The 19,430-nt window shown below is 55.6% G+C and overlaps 1 protein-coding gene across 2 annotated transcripts in view; it reads right to left on the bottom strand.

Annotated features, from left to right (window-relative positions):
* Positions 1–19,430, bottom strand: part of SDK2 (sidekick cell adhesion molecule 2) — a 185,181-nt gene that overhangs the window by 87,864 nt on the left and 77,887 nt on the right. For both annotated transcript variants that reach the window (XM_081162409.1, XM_081162410.1), the window contains exon 2: positions 15,699–15,858. In XM_081162409.1, the coding sequence (XP_081018535.1) occupies positions 15,699–15,858 (160 nt within the window). The remainder of the gene's footprint in view (positions 1–15,698; positions 15,859–19,430) is intronic.

Raw genomic sequence — 19,430 nt, 5'->3', positions numbered from 1 at the left:
ACACATAGTCATGGTTCATCCCCACATTTACTGTGGGAGGAAGGGACTCCTAGCCATTTTATAGCCAGGGGACCTTGGCTCAGAAAGTTTAAGCAAGTTGCCTGAGGTCACCCAGCTCCAGGGCAGTAAAGTGAAATTCAATTTCAGGCCCATCTGACTCCAGCACGTCCCCTCCCACGCATGCCCTGACCTGTTCTGGGGTCCTGTCTGCTCAGCGGGCAGCAGGCAGTTCTCACATCCCAGAGAGATGCCCCCGGGGAGCTGCCCAGTCTTTGCCCTGGCACAGGGTCCCCTCCGAGACAACAGTCATGAGCTCTTGGGATCATTCTGAAAAGGGAAGAGTGACGTGGGATGTGACATTTTATTACTAGGAGCAGAAAGGAATGGAGAGACTGACAAGGCAAAGCCTGTCCAGGGTGCAAGGAGTTAAAACTTGAAGCTGGTTCCCTTTGGATTTTTTTTTTTTAAGTGGCTGAAAAAGAAGAAATCCTGGGGGTTGGGGGGTGGGGGGCAGTGTGGTTATTTTTAAAAAAGGAAGAAAAAGAACAAACTACAAGGCAAGAAAAAGTGTCGCCTCTTATTTTGCTTACAAGGAAGCTCTGGAGTCTCCCCCAGGGCTCCCTGCTTCCTCCACCTCTGGGGAAGGATGAGAGGCTCCTTTGTCCTGTCTCCTGCCACCTTCCTGAAATGCCTCAGGACCCTTTTCATGCTGAGGTGGATCAGAAAGAAAGCAAATTAAAACAAGCCCCTAAAGAGGCCGCGTGGGAATCTGGCCTCGAGGAGCCCAGTTGCTTGTGCTTTGTGCCCCGATCGTGGTGGTGGGGGGCGCAGCCTAATCCGTTCGCTATCTCCAGGCCCTCCCAGGTCTGCCAGGTGTGTGTGGCGGGGAGAGAGGCTGCCTTGAAAGGTCTCAGCCCCAGAGAGCAGTCCCTAACTAGGCCTTCCCCGGGGAGAGGGAGCGCCAGGGAGGACCCTTTCCCTGCACCGCGGCCTGGGGTCCTGCAATGCCAGGGGCCCTGCTGATTTGGGGGAAGTGGGGACCTGGGGCATCTGGGGATTCCAGCCATGCCTCAAGGTGGCAGACCAGGAGCTGATGAGACCCAGGGGCGTGTTCGTGCAGGGGGAGGTGTGCGTGGGGGGGCTGGGGGGCAGAGGACAGAGGCTTTGAGGAGGAGGCGCTGTCCAAGGTAGGATCGGAGGGTGAGTCAGGGTGCCAGGGTGAGGGGTACATATCGGAGAAAGAACTATTCTGAGAGTCACTACATGTGCCACTGGCCAGGGGAGAGGCTGGCCTCGCGGCTGGCACCAGTCTCCACAGGGCCTGTGCACGGGACTGAAGAGTTTGGGCTTTTTCTTAAGGACTCTGGGAACACGTGGAGGGGCTTAAGCGGGGGCGTAAAACAGACGTGGGCCAACTGCAGCCCAAACCTCGTCCCAGTCTACGTCCCACCCTCTGTCGTTCGGCAAGATAGACTACAAACGGTTTTCATATCTTTAAATTGTTGAACAAAATTGAAAGATGAGTGATGTTTCACGACAGGTGAAAGTGGTATGAAATTCAAATTTCCACGTCCATGAATAAAGGTGCACTGGAAGCCAGCCAGCTCGCTCACGGACTGCGCCTCGGCGGCTCTCGCTCCGTAACCCGGGGCGGAAATGTCGCAGCGGACTGGACGGCCCGGGAAGCGCCGTCACCGGTACCGGGCCCTTTCCAGAGCGCGCCCGCTGGCCCCGGTGCGACAAGCAGGCGTCCGCTGCTGGTTACAGGGCTCAGAGCGAAGCAGAGGCGGCCAAAGCCAGGAGGCGGAGGCCGGGGAGCAACGATGGGGCTGAGCAAGCAAAGCGCCGCCCCGTCTGAGACTGATTCTGACTGTGATCCCACAGAACAATAATCTTTTTCTAAAAAAAATAAATTTATTTTAATCCTCACTCAAGGATATTTTTCCATTGCTTTTTAGAGAGAGTAGAAGGGAGGGAGGGAGGGAGGTGGGGGGGAGAGAGAAACATCAACGTGAGAAAGACACATCAGTTGGTTGCCTCCCGCAGGAGTCCCAACCGGGGCCGGGGATCGAACCTGCAACCCAGGTACGCGCCCTTGACCAGAATCATACCCGCGATCCTTCAGTCTGAGGGCCGACGTCCTAATCACTGAGCCACACTGGCCAGGGCAGACCAATCGTCTCAGGAGCACTGCTCCGGCCTCAGGTCTGCTGCAGTCCCAGCTGCCCACTCGCTCAGCACGTGACCTTACAAAGGGCTGGGCCTCGTTAAGCCTCGGGCACTCCCTCTGTACAATTTACAGGACAAGGGCGGTGCCTTATAGAAAATACCCGTTCAGGCGGCTTTGTGCTCATGCTTTTGTTCCAATGCAATTAATATATTTAGAGGACGATCTGTGCCCAGCGCCAGTTTTTCTTTTGCTTGTGGGTGATTTTGTCCTCAAGAAACACTCGGTAAACTCGGAAAACCGCACTCAGCTGACTGGAGCCGCAGTTACACCCCCGTTATGAGCTCACCCGTCCGCACCTGGTCTGACCTCTCTCCGTCTGATTTCAGACTTCTCTCTTTCCACCCTTCACAACCACTCACAGGCCGCGACCCTCCTGTGCCCACGTCCACAAACAAATTCCAGGCCCTTCCCAAGGCAAAGGGCCCTGTTTATCGTGTTTATGCATTTCCGAGCCACTGGATATGCGCAGACCCACGTGGTCATCTCTATGAAGTGTCTCGGATGAAGGTTTTGACTGCTGTTCCCTCACCCCATTTCCCCCATTAGCCTTGTGGATTTTATTGTGCGATTCTGCATAGTGTGGTGATTCCTACCAAGGCTTATGTCGCATGTTATAGCAGAACTGACGGCGGAGCTCTCGGCGCAGCGCCTGACCTCCGGCATGCTCGCAGGGAGCATGACCTCATGGGGTTACTGCTGTTATTGACCGTTCGACTCGGACTGGAGTGCCTACAACATGTCAGGCAGTGTATCAGGCTCCGGGTATCAGAGTAATAACAATAACAACAATACCAGCAAGACAGTCGTCCCCATGGCACCGTGGAGTCATCAGTCATCAGCTCCTTACGTTCAGATGGAGACGTTACTGCCGCTGCCGTATCCTGCTCAGAAACCCGGCTCCACTCCCAGGCCACCCCTTCCTGCCACGCCCCCCACCCCACCCCGGCAAGGCAGCAGCGGAGAGTTCAACACCCGGCCCCTTGGCACCGCTGATGTGCAGGGAGCAGAAGGGAGCGAAGGCTTGCTAATCTGGGAGCAGGAACGACTTTGTCAAGGCCCCTTTAATTACCACAAAGGATAATCGCTAATTAATACCAAGGAGGGGGGTGGGTGTGCACAGGGAGCATCTACTTGGGGGTGGTGCACCGGGTGGCAGCGTGGGTGGCAGTGTGGACCCTGCCAAGCTCTGTCCAGCTGGCCCGAGCGTCCTGCCCGGCTGAGTCCTGCTCTCTGGTCTTCACCGGGCTCCTGATCTCCCCAGGCCAGATGTCGGTGGGATTAATGAGTGTTGATAAGGCTGGAACATGCACCGTCTCCCTGCCCCCCCGCAGCTTGCCCGGGCAGGTCAGGCCAAGCAAAGCCGGGAAGAGGCCTCCCTGGCCATGTTGCAGTGCCTGCTGTTGGCAGCCCTGGCAGGGTGGGGGTGCGCAGTGAGACGTCCATGCCCTTGCCTGGGCAGACCTGGCTCAAGGTCAGAGCGGATGCTCTCGCTCGCTACCTGAGGCAGGGCTTCAGGTGTCACTGCATCCCTCCCGTCCGAGTCCAAGGCTCAGCTGTCCAGGCAGGGGAGGTGTGTGCCCCCGAGCCCTCCCCTAGCTCCCAGCTCTGGGCTGTGTTTCCCTTTGGGAGAGTCTTGGCTGTCCAGCGCTGTGCTGGGGGCTTCGGGGGCAAATGTGACATGACCTCATTCCCCCCTTGAGAAACATACAAACGGTGTAGCAAACACTCAGAGATTTCACAGAGCACCTGAAATCTATGTCCATCCCCACATGCAGACCTAGGGGCAGGTAGGGCGAACGCTAATTTGACCAGCAAGGATACGAAGGCAACAAGAACAAAACAAAAAATGTCGTGCAGATTTCAGTGAATTTTTTAAAAGGACATTTTTAACACCAAAGGAGTAAAAGGAAAGGAGAGTTGTATACACTGAATGAATTTAGCTTTAGGAAAACCCATCGTGTTGCCCTGGTTTTTGTCACTCCATGGCAGACCTGGCAGAGCTCCATCCCGGACCTTCCCCCACTATGGGGTGCCAGGGTTTGAGGTCCCCGCATGAGCACAGAAGGTCCCTGCTGGGTTCATTCCTAATTCTTCAGCTTCCTATCTCCCTTTCCTAGTTTTTGCATCACGCTCAGTGGCTGACACTCTGCCTCACATGCAGCGGCACTCAGCAAGCCTGAGCAGGCGGACCGCTTGCACAGTTTGTGAGCACCCCACTAAAGCACAGTGCCAAGGGGCCCCCAAGTCACATCACCCTGCTTCCCTCTGCCTAAGTAGCTCTGCACTAGGGGCCGGTGGATGCGGGTGGAGAAGGGGGGTTAATGACTATCTGAGCATCTTACTTGCTGTGTGACCTTGAGCAAGTTGCTTAATCTCTCTGGGCCTCCATTTCCTCATCTACTTATAATAGAGGAGTAATAATAATAGTAATAATAATAATATATTGGCCAGGCACTGTTCTAAGCACTTTACATATGATAATGCAGTTACTCCTCATGAATGACTCTGTGGAGGTCAGAGTTAATTTTATCCAAATTTGGCAGATGAAAAATATGAGGAAACTAAGGCACAGAGAGGTTCCGTCACGTGCCCAAGATCGCACAGCCAGTAGGCGGCAGAGCAGCAAGAGGCTGCCTCCAGATCCTGTGCTGTTAACACCACACCACAGTCCCTACCTGAAGGCACACTGAACAACGAAATGAAATGACAGCTGTAAAGTGCTTAGAAGGCCAGGGCCTTGGAATGAAGGGTGTGGTAAGCACCAACGTAGCTGCCACTGGGATTACTGATGTCACTATTCACGCAGTCACTGTCCTGGGAGAACGGCCGTTGCCCTGAGCCCTTTCTAACAGCCCCTCCTACTAGGCCCAACACCCACTCTCGTAGAACAAGCCTTGCCCAGCAGGCCAGTCCAGGAGCAGAGCCTGAGCTTCAGCTGCTATGACATCCGGTGTCTAGGGCTGTGACGGCAGCCACCCTGCACTCCAGGGCCTGGAGCCAATCCCCTCCCCCCCACCTTCTGCACATCTGCTCAGCCCCTGGGCAGCTGGCCCCAGGAACGACTCTGTCTGCTCTACCTCTCTGGCCTCCGTCCAGTGTGATTCACCTCCAACCTCTGCCCACTCTCTTTGGGTTTCAAAGTCACCCTTGGAGTTGACTTAGGAGACACCTGGTGTGGGACCCAGAACAGAACTGTGTTAACGAGGCCCTGGGGACCCACCGGCGAGCCGCCATCTGGAAAAGGTGATCTGCTCGGCTGCCAGGCTGGGACGCCGCGGAGCATGGCCCTAATAGTATATAGCAGCTCCAATCAGGATGTGGAGTCTGCTCCTCCCCAGGATCTGAGCTGGCCTCGTGATGTGCTTCCACTGATGGAAGATGGTGTAACATTCTGGAGCCTAGGCCCCAGGAGCCTTGCAGCTTCTACATTTGCCCTCTCAGATCCCTGCCCTGAGACCACCATCCACAGAAGATAAACCACGGGAGGAGAAAGGTCCTCCAGCCCAGCTGTCCCAGCCCAGCTCTGCCCCAGCTGACTGCTGGCCCAAGGCGACCTCCTGAGAGGCCCAGGAGAGACTAGCAGAGCAGTAAGAAATCATGGTTATTTAAGTCGCTAAAGTTTGGGGTGGTTTCTGGGCCACAGTAGCTAACTGACCAGAGGCAGGGCCTGCTCCTTCGGGTAGGGCCCCATTCTCTGTATGTGCCCTAGGGGTTCAGGGTCAAGGGGCAGCTGCAGTGGCTGGAGCTTCTGGACGTGCTGCGGGTTGACTTCCAGGGTCTGTGCTCCATCTCTCTTGGGGAGATTGACTATCTCAGTTACTGTTCCTCATTGTGCAGGACAAATGGCCTCTCCCTCCTCCAAGCCCACTCCCAGGAGGCTCTGTGCCCCAGGGCCTTGGGCAGCCGGCTGGGAGCAAGCCTCTTCCTTAGGTGGGTGGAAATTTGATGTCACAGACACCCTGGTGCGCCATTAGTCGGACAGCAGAAAAGGGGGCCTTGGCAGAAACTCCTCTAGGAGGGACAAATACACAGGGAGAGGCCTCCTGAACTCTCCCATATTGAGAAATCCCATGAATGGGCCAGAGAGAGGCTCTGAGAGGTATGGGGGGGGGGAGTCAGGCACCAAGGCAGCCCCCAGAAGCAGGGGTCATTACCAGCTCCCCAGACGTCTATCTAGACCACTTGCCTACCTGGGAGCACAACTGAGTAAAGGTCTAATTAGGTTCTGTGTCCTGGCTGAGAGCCAAGAGGGAGTAGGGTGCAGGAAGATCTTTGGCAGGAGGGGGGGTGTCCCCAGGACAGGCTGGGATCTCCAGTCTGGCTGCATGGGGAGAAAGAAGGAAGACAGTGTTTCCATATATTGGAATAGCCCAGAGGAAAAGCATGTGTGTCTCTGACGAGGACCACCTCTCCCTGCCTCCGCCAGGGCCTGGGCCCCGCCTGCCTGACCGCCCTACACTGGTTACCAGGGCTCAAGGCCAAATTCAGACCCATCCATTTCAGGTGATGGATGACCAAACCCTTCCTAATTTGCATGTTAAGTTTTTTGCGATGGAAATAAATAGCCTCAGTTCATCAGAGAAGGGCTTTCCTCGAGAGCCTGTCATTGAAGGTGGCAGGCAGGGCCTCGTCTGCATGTTCTATTCTGCACTCCGGGGAGTCTGGGAGCTCTGCCACCTGTTCCCAGGCTGCTGGGATTGGCTGTGGAAAACCCGTCAGTCTCTGGAGAGTGGGAGGCGGTAACAAGGGAGAAGAGAGGGGGTGGCTTCAGTGAGCACACCTGTGTATTTGGGACAGTTCCATTCAGGGAGGTCAGCCACGGGTCTGAGTCCCTTGTTCCATTCGCTCCCAATATGCAGTGACCCTGGATGTGTCCCTTTACCCCCCCCCCCAGGCCTCAGTTTCTGCATCTATAAAATGGGAAGCCTAATAACTGCTTTGTGGACCCTTAAGGCTGCCCCGTGAGAATTAACCGTGGTCACACTGACACCGTGTGTGCCTGTGTGGTGGGTCATGTTGGGTACCACTTGCGGACCGTGAATGGACATGCAGAGCTGTGCCTACTGAGCACGTTAGAGGAATCGAGGGCACAGGGGGACTTTGAGAGATGAGCCCCTCCCTGCCTGCCCCAGCTTTAGGGGGACCCACAGCTTCATGGAAATGTCCTTCCTGCCCCACCCCCATGGGTTCTCAGGGCCCTGACGTCTTGGAGTGATATTCTGGATCACAGGGACACAAGGACACCAAAAGAACTCAGTGGACATTACGGGGGGAGGGGGAGGTGGGGGCAGAACCCGTGACCCGAGCACTAGCCTTGATCTTGCAGGGCGTGTCCCAACGTGGTGTGTACCTCCCGTATCCCGAGATGCTCAGCCTGGTGAGGGAAATGTCACCTAATCAAACTGGATCTTGTGGCCTTTCCCTTCTGTATGCCAGAATGCCGAGAACACCAAGCAGTGCTGGTGGGACTTGGGGGCCTGGGCTTGAATTCCAATTCTGACACTAACTCATGCCCCGTCTCTGAGGAAGATCATTTTCCTCTCAGGCCACACTGTCCCAATAGTAAGACAGAGGCTGGGCCTAGGTGCCAGCCAGCGGAGCCCTTCTGTGGCTGGGTGACTCAAGGCCCTGGCGTGTGCTCCTTGGACCTCCCGGCCCTTAGCCTGGGCCCTGACAGTGACACCCACCATCCATCTCCGGCTCCCTCGGGAGTAGGGGGCCCTCTGCCTCCCCAAGCCAGCACCAGTTGATGAGAGTTTGAGGAAACAGGTTGCTATGGAAACGGAGACAGCCAATGTTTTAGCGATGCTTGCTTCCTTTCTCCCCTTTCCTGGTACATTTTGAACTTATTTGTCTTAATCGACATAATTATTGCAACGTCAACCTGAGGCCCAGGGAGCCAGCTGTGCCTTCGCTGCTCACCACCTGCCCTGACCACTCTCCCGGGCGCTCTCTCTCACCTCCCTCCCTCCCGTCCTTCTCTCTCCTGGCTTCTGCTGTCACCAGCGAACCCTGAGGCTGAGGCTGGGCCCCTCAGGTCCAAGAAGAACTTGTCCTAAATCTCCCACCACAGGGCGGGGATTAGGCCAGGCCTCAGAGCCTCGGGGCCGTGTTAGGAGGTGTTCTCGGGCACCTGTGGGGACTGGGTCAGGGCTGCTACAGGGAACTGGGATCCGTGCTCTTCTTGACAGTGGCCTCAAGCCCTCTAGCAGCTTTTAGCAGGACCGCGTGTAGGAGACCGGCCTGCGTTATTCTACTCCGGGGAGCCAGGCCCTGAGTCTGTGCAGGCTCCGTCTTCCTCTGTGCAACGACACTGTCATACCTGGCATGCTCATCCTATACCCAGGACCCCATGAAGCAGAGAGGAAAGCCACTCTGCGCAACTCAGTGAAGTACCGTCTCCTGGGATTGTCATGAAAAGTCAAAGGGGGGCAGGAGAGGCCCCTAAGAGAGACCCTGACAAGCCAGACCCCTGACCCCCCACACAACAGGGTGTCTGCACGCAGAGGGCCAGTTCTGGCTCCAACTGCGAGTCTGGTGTCAGGGGCACCAGTGCCTCGCTCTAGGAAGCTGGCTCTCAATGGGGGCGATGTGTGCCCCCCTGGGCACACCTGGCAATGTCTAGAGACATTTCTGGATGTCATGACTGGGAGAGGGGGCTACTGGCATGTAGTGGGTGGAGGCTGGGGATGCTGCTGAACATCCTACAGTGCACAGGGGAACCCCGCAACAAAGAATGACCTAGCGCCCAGGTTTCGAAACCCTGCTCTAGTCACTGTGTTCCTTGTGGCAGAACAGGGTGTGGTGTGAGGGTCCCTCAGACACCCCATTGCTGGAGGTCTCCTGTGTGCAGGCACAGCAGGGTGGGCAGGGTCCTCTGCCCGGCAGGGGGCCTCTCGCTCCTCCTGGCCCACCTCCCGCATCCCCCCCTGATGATTTGCACATTTCTAGACTCGTTAACTTTTAATTACTACCTTCCCTTTGCCTGAGTGTGCTGGCTCAATGCCATGTACATCTCTATTAAAATTCAATTTATGCCCATCATAACCAATTCCTGCACCTCAGCTCTCTCACCGGCAGCCTTCCATTTTCAGACAAGACGTCCAAACTCACGGCCGAACTGGAGTCAATCTCCGAAGAGGCTGGAGCCAGGCGGATGGGATCTGGTTGGTTGAGGAAGCGGAGCCTGGACTTTCCAGGAGGGCAGGAGTGACACTGTGGCCAGGAAGGATGGAGAGGGGACAGCCTGCCCACTGGGAGGAGACAGGTGCGCGATTCCTGGGTGCCTTCCAGGTCTCCCTTCCGACTTACAGAAACGCGGATGACCAGACCCCTCTGCATGCTTGATCTCGTGTGACACTCAGCCCCCTAGGGCAGCTACTAGTTCTAGTATGCCCATTTAATAGGCTCAGCAACTGAGGCAGGGGTTAAGTGATTTGCCTTGAGGCATACAGTGAGTCGGGCCAGGACTGGGATTTGTATTGGGGGGTCTTGGTGCTGAATCTTGGAGGAATAGGCCAGTACCAGTAGAGGACACCCCCACGCAGATGACCAGAGTGTCTGTTATCACGAGTTAACGTACACAAAGCATGTAGAACAGGGCCAGGCCCCTGGTAAGTTCCGTTAGCTGAGAATCGTTCCCCTTCTGCAGCTCTTTAGAAGGCTGGCTGGGCCATCCCAATAAGCTGGGCCCTGGCAGTGCCACTGTCCTGGGGAAAGGACAAGCACAGCAAGACGTTCAGAGCAGGGAGAGGGTCCCAGGCTTGGGGTCTGAGAGATCCCGTGTGAAACCTGACCCTCCGGGTATGGCTGTGTGACCTTGGGCACCTTGCTGAAGCTCTCTGAGCCGAGATTCCTAGCTACGAGGCAGAGATAATAATAGCACCAGCCTTCCAGAGCAGCTGCGGGTAAGAGCTGGCTCGGTCCTGGCACTCACGTGGCATGTGCTCCGGTGCCCTGTGGGAAGCCAGCCCGCCTCTGCCTCCCCAGTGTCGGCCGCCCGCTCTCACTTCCACTCACTTGTAAGGGGAGGCCAGAGGACAAGCGACAGACAAAGCAGCTGGCCCGGGGAGTTTCCCTTCATCCCTGCCTCTGAAGAATTTCAAAGGCAGCACCATCTTTGTATGTGTCCCTTGCTTTGTGCCCCTCACCAGGGCTGTCACACACGTGGGGTTTTCTTCTTCCCACCACTGAGCCTGTGCAGTTCCCTGAGAGACACCTGGGGACGCAGGCTGGGGCCAGCCACACGCCCGGCCTGGCTCACCTGGTCTTCCCCTCCACACAACTGCTCTTTTCCATGCCAGCCAGGGCCACCCGGGGCCTCAGCTGGGCTCACACCCTCACACAGGCCCCTTAGAGGGCCTGAGGCCCTTGGTTTCTTGCCTCTTGGGCCAGAAGAATGACACAGTGATAGGAGTGGGGCAGAGGGTCCTGATTGGGAACCTGTGTGTATCTGTGCAGAGGACAGAACACACTCAGGCCTGACAGACATCTCTGGGACCTGCCACTGGCTCTGCTGATGACCTCAGGCAAGTCCCGGAACTTCTCTGAGCTTCCAGGCCCTCATCCGCCAAATGAGGGTAATAATGCTCACCTCCTAGAGTTGCTGTGAGATGATGTATGAAAATACCTGGCAGCAGGCGAGCCTCCATAATGCGGGGGGAGTGTGTGTGTGTGTAATCTGCCTGGCTGATTGGTTTTCCTAGTCATTTTAAGTGTGAGGATAATTATGGGAGAAGGCATTATCAGGGCGGGACAAGATTATCTGGCTGATGACTCTGCCATGAAGTGGTCACAGGGGCAGGTGGTTACCATCCATCTCCCCTCCCTCCTCCACTGCCACGGCTCGGCCTGCCCATCCTTGAGCTGGTGGGGTTGTCCCCAGCCTCGCTGCCCTGGCTGGTGAAATGGACACAAACTGAGGCGGGATTGATCCAACCTGGAGGGGCGCGGAGGGGGTGGGGAGCCGAGAGGAGGGGTGTGGGTTCCAGTCGGCCAGAAGAGAGCCTGACCCTTATGTGAGTCACCATCCCACAGAGTCGGGAGGTTACACAAACACTCCTACATGCTTTGCACAGACACACGCTCACAACCATTAACCATGCATACAAGACTGTGAAGGAAATGGGCACACACGTGTGCAAACACACTAGATCATATATGTCTGAGTATTGTGTTCAACCTCCCCCTTTCCACCCCAACGCACACCGATAGCCACCATGAGGCTGTGCCCCGTCCCACTGGTGGGGAGGGCAGTGGGGCCGATGCCCAAACCTATGGAAGGGTCTTCCCAGGCAATATCCCACCCACATGGGAAAAGAAATCCCATTTTAGAATTAAATTTTGTTTTGCACCCAAGTGGTACCCCCAACCGTTATAGCCCCAAACTGGAAAATTCAAGGCTGGTTTCAAAATGGATAAAGCATGTCACCAACAAGGGGCAAGAGGAATTCTACAAAGGGTCCTGAGGAATTCCACACAAAAGGGTCCTGGGCCTTAGCTGTGTCACTGGCAGGACACCGCAGGAGATACACTCACTTGCGCGTGAGATTTAGTGGGTTTGTTATCAGATTTGTCCCCACTATCCTATCGAGCAGGGCATCTTGTAGAATCCTAACAAGTACCATTTATTTCATGTCTGTTGTACAGGGACTGGGCTTGTCTCACAGAACCTCATTTAATCCTTCCTCTAACCCCCTAACGTAGGCATTACTGTGCCTGATTCCAAGATGAGAAAATGAAGACAGGTGGCTAAGTAGTCCTGCCCAAAGTCACAGAGCTTATACCGGTGGCAGTGTGACTATATCCAGGTGGGCCATGCTCCAGCGTCCACCGAACCCCACTCTGCCCCCCACGGATGGAGGTGGACCCACAAACTCGCTGGCACTGGTACGCAGAAGGATGCATAGGATTTCCTCGGTGCAGCTGTGTCACTCACACACACACACACACACAAGCACACACACACGGCCCATTCTGTACAGCTCCCACTGAGAATAAAGACCTTTGGAGACTGGACATGAATACAAACTTCTTCCTTTGGCGACGGGGTGGGAAACACAGCTAAATTTATGGCAGCACTTTCAATCTTATTTTCTCTCGACCTGCTGAGTAAATCCAGCCATCTTTCTGCCTGAAAATTGGATATTGTCACCTGACCTAAAGTCAGGAATTTGCAAGAGACAAGGAAGCCCTTGGCAGCAGGCGGTGGCTGAAGGACCGTGGGAAGCTGGCCAATCTAACTACGTAATGAATTTTCAGGATGCATTTATTTTAGAGCTGAATCGGCAACACAATGTTGAGCCAAAAAAGCAAGAAAGTGCAAGGAATCTGATGGGGATGAGTCCAAAGGACCCAGGATCCGGCCTGAAGAGGCGCCACCGGCAGGGTGTGGGTTACCACGGGCGCCAGAATGAGTGACAGGGATGGAGTCGAGCACACTGAGGGGCAGAAGCTTCTGTGAAATGATGTCAAAGGGGGTGAGAAGGGACAAGTCTTTTCCTACAAAAGAGTGCCAGCTGACAGAAGTAAAAGGAATGACGCAAATAGAAAATCTGCTTATCACTGCTAAGACTCGGCGACGGATCCTAAGCACGGCGGGAGGTTCCTGGAGAGGGGACATTCGCACAGCCTTAGGCTATCAGCCGAGGGCGAGAAGGTACCTTAACACCCTGACAATGGGGAAACCTGGCGGGCATCGCCTTGACCAGCTGAATCACACCTACCACCGCCAGCGAGGGGGCAAAATGACATCGGGCGTCTTCAGGTACGAACCACCGAGAAGGAGGCACGTCTGTGCAACTTTCTGTCCCCTGAAAGGTTTAACGCGACGAGTCCACACTGGAAGACAAAGCCGCCCGAACTCTCAATGTCAAGGCCGTGAAAGACAAGAAATGAGGAAGCTCTAGGTTTAAGGAGCCTGAAGTCTAAGAGTCATGACAACTACATTCAATGTGCGCTCCTGGATTAGATCCTGTACCAAACACCACCACTAAAAATAACCACGAAGGACACAATGGGGACACACGGAGAAATCTAGCCTGGGTATTAGCAGCCTTGTATCAATGTGAAATTTCCTGGGGGTGAAAATTGTATCGTGGCTCCGCAGAGGAATTGCTTATACCTAACAATTCTACTTCGGGGTCAAGGGACATCACATCTGCAACTAATTCTTAAATAACTCAGCAAAAAAGTGCTCGCATTACGTGTGTGGACAGAGCAAGAGAGCGCAGATGCAAGATCTTAACAACTGGCGGATGCTAAAATGTATACAGGTATTTATGGTACTGTACTTATAATTTGTCTAAGATTAGAAAATTTTCAAAATTAAAAGAGGAAAAAAAAAAAGCACCTGCTGTGAGCCAGGCCCTCTTTGGGGGCAGGGCTGGTGAAGTGGACATGGGTGACTTCTGTCCCCCGCCTTCCCTTCTGCTAACAGCTCTCACCCTCCTTTCCCACCACGTGGCTCTAGTGTGGGGCTGCACACACAGCGACCCATGGCCTCGAGAAGACCCCCCGATGGAGGCCTGGCCAACCACAGTGCTCCTCGGCCAGCCTTCTTGGGGGTGAGGGGGCTGGGTGGGGATGAGTGCCCCAGGTGGAAGCCCATTCACGTCCCTGGAATAACTTCCACCCAACCAAGCTCTGAGGTGGCACATTTGCCTTCTCCCGCTGCTTTGTTTTCTAGAACTGGGAGAGCACCGTTCTCAGAGATTGCTTAGGATAGGCATTAAGGATGCAATCCTTCTTCAACGAGAGGCAGTGCTGGGTGGTAAAGAACTCCAGCTCTGCAGTCAGACGACTTCTAGCTAAAGCCCAGCTCAACAATCTGACTTCGGGTAAATTGTTTAATCTCCCTGAGCCTCAGTTTGCTCATCTGTAGAATGGGGAAAACAGGCTTGCTCGCAAGAGTAAATGAGATAATCATAGAGTGCGTATCATAACGCCTGCCATATAATAAGCTCTTTTTCATTGCCAGTATTATCATCATCATGACCAGCTGGACTCTGACTATGACCAGGATGCCTCCAGGACTGACTGTTTCCCAAGGAAGCCCATTCTGTCGTGGGGCAAGTCTGGTCCGTGTGCTGAGCTGGAATCTGCTTCTGTGCAGTGCCCACACTGGTGCACTTACAGTTCCCAGGCACCAAACGAGTAGCTGTGAACCAGCTAAAGAACCAGCGAAAGAACCAGCTCCCTGCCAGTAGAAGTCAGGGACAGGCTGGGAGGCTCTGGCACCACTAACCCCCCATAGTGTGCCCTCTGCATGACATTCGGGTATGTCCGGCACCCAAGAGCAAGCAAGGGCTCCTCACTGAGGCTGTCAAACTGCCCAGTGCTGCCAGACTGTGGCTAGGAATGTCTTTGGGTCCCCACCTAAAATCCATCAAAGGGGCAGCGCAGGGAGGGCCCCCTAGTCTCCTCGTGGGCCCCCTGAAGACCTGAGTCCCAGAGTGGCGGGCAATGGAGAGGCTCCTGCTTCCTGGTCTGCCTCTCACCATCCAGAGCGGAGGGTGGTACTCCTGCCTTGGCACCCCTGCTCCCTCCTTTGCCAAAGTGGCCATACCCACTGGGTGTGGCCCAATGCAGGCCAGGACTGGGGGCGGAAGGAACCTGGAAGTCACCCAGACTCTAGTCTCCCCCTTTGCAAAGAAAAAGAAAGTTCTCTGGAAAAGACAAACCCTCAAGCAATTAAACCCCTCCTCTCATTTGCATTCCTGTCCCCTGCGGCAGATCTGTATCAACATCCCCCCCCCCCCCGGGGAAGACAATCTTGTTTCCTCCCCAACAAAACCAATTATACACATCAGGTGGGGGATTAACCGCTAGCCACAGGGCTGCGAGCCAGTGAGAGGGGAGCGGAGCAGGAGGAAGGGCCCAGGAAGGGCTGGCGGCCAGCTGGGCTGGGGGAGTGGCTGCCTCGCAGGACCACTTCCAGCAGCGAACCCTCTGTCTGAGACCCTGTTCTCTCTCCGTCCTCTGTGTCCGCACCTGGCCGTGTCTGGGTGAGGTAAGGGCCAGCCCAGCTCAGAGTTCAGTGTAAGGGCACACAAGGGCGTGGAGAGAACCCAAAGACTCCGGGTGGCCGCCTCATGTCCCATCTCCGCAGCTCCCCCAAAGAGCTATGCTCCTCTTATCGATCCCTGGTTGCCTTCTGCCGCACCCATGTTGAACCCAGACCCCCACCTATAGGGCCCCCTGGACAGTAGGGAGGGAAGGAAAGGGCTCTGGTCGCAGCCATGGCAACAGCCCAGCTGGTGGTGAGCACCCTGCCCCCGTCGCCGCCTCTGCCCCACCCACCCCCGCAGGGGCCACCTTGTCCGGGCAGGGCAGGGTCTTCTCATCCCTGGGCAGGGCTGTTGGCCCCACTTCTGTGACCCCAGCCTCCCAGCTGCACTGGGCCGGGAGTCGCCACCCCCAAACTGCCACGCAGCACCCCCCAGTACCCAGGAGGAGGGGGGGCGCTTGCCTGTACTCCAGGGAGAACTTGGTCAGCTCCCTGCTGTTGTGCAGCCACTTGAACTCCAGCGGCCAGCTCCCCTCGGCCATGCACGTGAGCACTAGGCGGTTGCCCTCCAGGTGCACCTGCGTCCGCACCGGCTCCGTCTTGAAATAGGGGGCCACGTCATCTGTGGAAACAGAGGCGCAAAGCCACGTTACCGCTTGCTCGCCTTGATCCGGTCACTTGTTTGGAGCCCTAACACCCCTCGGCAGGAGCAGGTGCAGCCTTGTGGCTGGGAAGGACTTGAACTTGGGTCAGTCTGGTTTCAGAGGACTCCGGGGCAGGGCCCACCCAGGGGACCCCCTCCACTGCCAGGCTGCTAGGTCCTCCCATCCCTGACCCTGCGCCCGCCGCCTGCCTCGACCTTCCCACTCACACACCAGGTCAGCTCCCTGGCAGAGGAAGGCCACTGCCCGGGCTGCGGGGGCGGGTCCAGTCGTGGCTACGCCTCTCTGCAGAGTCATCTCAACCTTCTGACCTGACTCAGCCCCGCCAACCACGAGCTCCCCACAGCTCCCCTCAACTAATTCAATGCACTCCAGGCCCCCGGACTCCAGGGGACCATGAAGACCTTCCTGCCCTTAGGACCAGTGGGAGGGAGGGGCAATGAAATAACAAGGGGTTGACAAAGGATAGGAAGAGATAGAGGAAGGGGGGGCCTCCAAGCCCAGCAGAGAGCCCGCCTCCCTTTGTGGATGGGGTGGGCCGGGGGAGAAGCCAGCATCTGGAAACAAAAACTAAAGCACCTGCTAGGTTCTGAACTGTTTGAGATGCTTTAACGATGCTCATTTACTCCGTGTGAAACCCCCGAGTAGCCAGGATCATAACCCACCTCTCAGAAACGGGTTAGGAACCTGCCTGGGATCCAGACTGGCCAAACCAAGTCCAGCACCTTCGCTGCCACTCCGTGCCCAAGGGGTGGGGCGTGTCAGAGCCGAGCAGGAAGCTGCTGGCAGGGCAGGCCTTGGGCGTCCTGTCCTGCAGACCAGTGGTGGATGGTCCCAGCATCCACGCCCGTCTGTGCTCACCCTGTAACTCCAGCTGCGCGGGCGTGGACAAGCATTCATTTTCCTGAGTCTCAATTTCTCCATCACGAGACACAGGGAGAGAAATAGGCACCTTGACGTCATCGGGATTAAATGAAATAATTGTGAAAATGCTAGGGTAGATGTTCTGCAAATGTTCATTTCTTTCCCCTAAACAGAAGTGTGCGTGTCCCTGCCAGGGAGGGGGCTGCCATCCAGCTCTGGCTGGTGCCCCAGCCACACCTTGGCCCAGAGCTAACTTTCCCCTATGAGCCCAGAGAGCAGAAACCACCTACGCTGTGTTTGTGTTTTTTGGGTTTTTTTGCCTAAGAAATGGACTCAAGCACAGGAAGGGGGCAGGAGTCAGGGGCTGGGGAGTGGGTAGCTTACAGGGTGGAAGGGAGTGAGCTGAGATGCCGCTGGACAGGACAGGCGGTCAGCCCACTGGGAATGGTAGAGGCTGGGTCCCTCCTGCATGGCAGGCTGACCCCTGAGAGCATCAGTGGGGCCTGGAGCCCTGGGCCCCAAGTCCATCTTCCCACCCTCAGATTCAACCAGAATTGGGCATCCATGGTCAGTTAAGTCCAGAATTTGTGGCAAGGCCTCACTCTGGGCTCAAGCACAGATTGGTAACTTAAGAGAAGCCATAAAGTATGTTTGGGGCCCAGGCTGCTTAGCACCCCCAACCTCAAGCCTGAGGTCTCAATCTTATGAGTGTATAACTTGTGAGTGTTTGGAGGAGTCTTCCTTGAACCCCATCCCTGCTATGGACCCTCACGGTGGGGGCCACCGAGAGGCTGACCAGGGAGGACCGTAGGTGGCTGGGAAAGGAAGCGCAGACCCGCACAGAAGGCCACCCTGGGCCACTGTGTCTGCGAAGCCGATGTTGCAGCCTCGGGTTAGATGCGGCTTAGGAGCACATCTCTCCATCACCCCTAATGACTGTCATGTCAGCCTACTGCCTTACAAGTGGAAAGTGCCTCTTTTAGAGCGTGTACTCAGGGGAGTGGCTAGCACCCCCTGGTCCCTGGCTTCTGGGGTCCCAGCCCACCTCTGGCCGGTGGCAGAGGCAGGCACTCATTTGCCTAGAAAAAAAAAACCCACAAAAAAAAAAAAAAAAAGATTCTCTGCCCTCCTGCCTGTTGAAGCCGGCAGCTCTGCTCTCTGTTTAACAAATGGGCACATTCGCACTTCAAAAGCTCATTCATATTCTCCAGCAGCTTTCAAGAGCCCTTTGAATCGAGTTTTTAAAAACCCTCTGTTAGTTCCTGTCATCACTGGTTTGTTTTAAAACAATAACATTCCCAGCCCCCAAGTGACTCAGTCCCTTGGATGTGGGGCTGACTCAGAGCCAGCACAGTTGGGGTGTGTGTGGGGGGGCATATGTGCTTGCACGCACACACATACACACGCACACATGCTCTGCACCCCGACCCCTCGCTCGCCTCTGTAAACCACTCGATCGCTGAGCAATTTGCTCCCAGCTCCGCATCTGCCAGTTCGCTCCTCTGGCTCTCCCCGGGGGTGCCAGCCTGGAGCCAATGACTTTTGCTTGGATGGGTTGATTCCAGCTGCTGCCAGAGATAATGGCTTGGGGGAAGAGGCAAGGGAGTGCGGATATCCCCGCCTGAGACCCTGCTGGGCACCGCTGGGCGCTGAGCTGGGTGCTCCGCATCCCTCATCCCACGTTATCCTCACGAGGTAGCCTGGGAGAGGTTAAGGGTCTTCTCCCTAAGCCCCCGTGGTGGGTCACCCCACCCTGCCTCCTCCAAACACCCCCTGCCATCAGGATCCAGAGGTTAGGAGGGAGTCCTCCACAGGAATGAGAGCCATGGCAGGGAGTCCAGCCAGCTGGTTTCCTTGATGGGCCCCCTTGCCCCAAAGCAGGAGAAGGCAGGGGGCCTGGGAGTGTGTGTGCCACAGGGGGAAAGTCACTGATGGGAAGAGCAGACGGGTGGGCGCAGCAGTGTGTATGTTCATGTGCCTGTCTGTGTGGAGCTGGGTATGTATGTGGGTGTGTTTTCATGTGTGCATGCCTATGTGTGTCTATGAGTGTCTGTATATGTCTGTGTGTGCGCATGTGTGTGTCGGCATGTCTGTGTATGTCTCGATCTCTATGGGAGTGCATGTGCGTGTGTGTATGTGTGCATGTTCGTGTATGTTTATGGGCGGGAGCAGATTTCTGCCTCATGAACACGCAGGAGGGTAACGCAGATCACTGACCCTGGACAAGTTATTTAACCCTTTGCACCTCAGTTTCCTTAGCTGTAAGTTGTGAGGATTAATAAATTGAACAACATAAAGTGCTTAGAAAAGTGCCTGGCACTGGTACCCACTATTACAGATGGACATATATGCAGATGGACAGGCCCTGTGGGCGGGGCCATCAGCTCCTCTCAGCCTCAGTCCTAGGGTCGCGCAGGGTACGGCGTCTATGGTGCACATGACAGCCCTGCCACCTTCTCAGGGGAAGGGGTCTCTGAGAATGGAGAGCTGTGGGTAGAATCAGTGCCACACAGATGTCATTCTCTTAAACTTTCCCTCACTTTGAAAATGCTCACAAAGGATGGATTTTTTTTTTTTAACTAGACAAAGTGATTCTAAAGTTCACATTGAAAAAAAAACCACAACCAAAAGAACAGCCAAGAAAATCCTGGAAAATAATAGTAAGTAC

Source organism: Miniopterus schreibersii (genome assembly GCF_964146895.1).
Source record: "Miniopterus schreibersii genome assembly, chromosome: 16".
NCBI classification, from domain to species: domain Eukaryota; kingdom Metazoa; phylum Chordata; class Mammalia; order Chiroptera; family Miniopteridae; genus Miniopterus; species Miniopterus schreibersii.
This window is presented reverse-complemented; position numbering and strand designations above follow the sequence as displayed.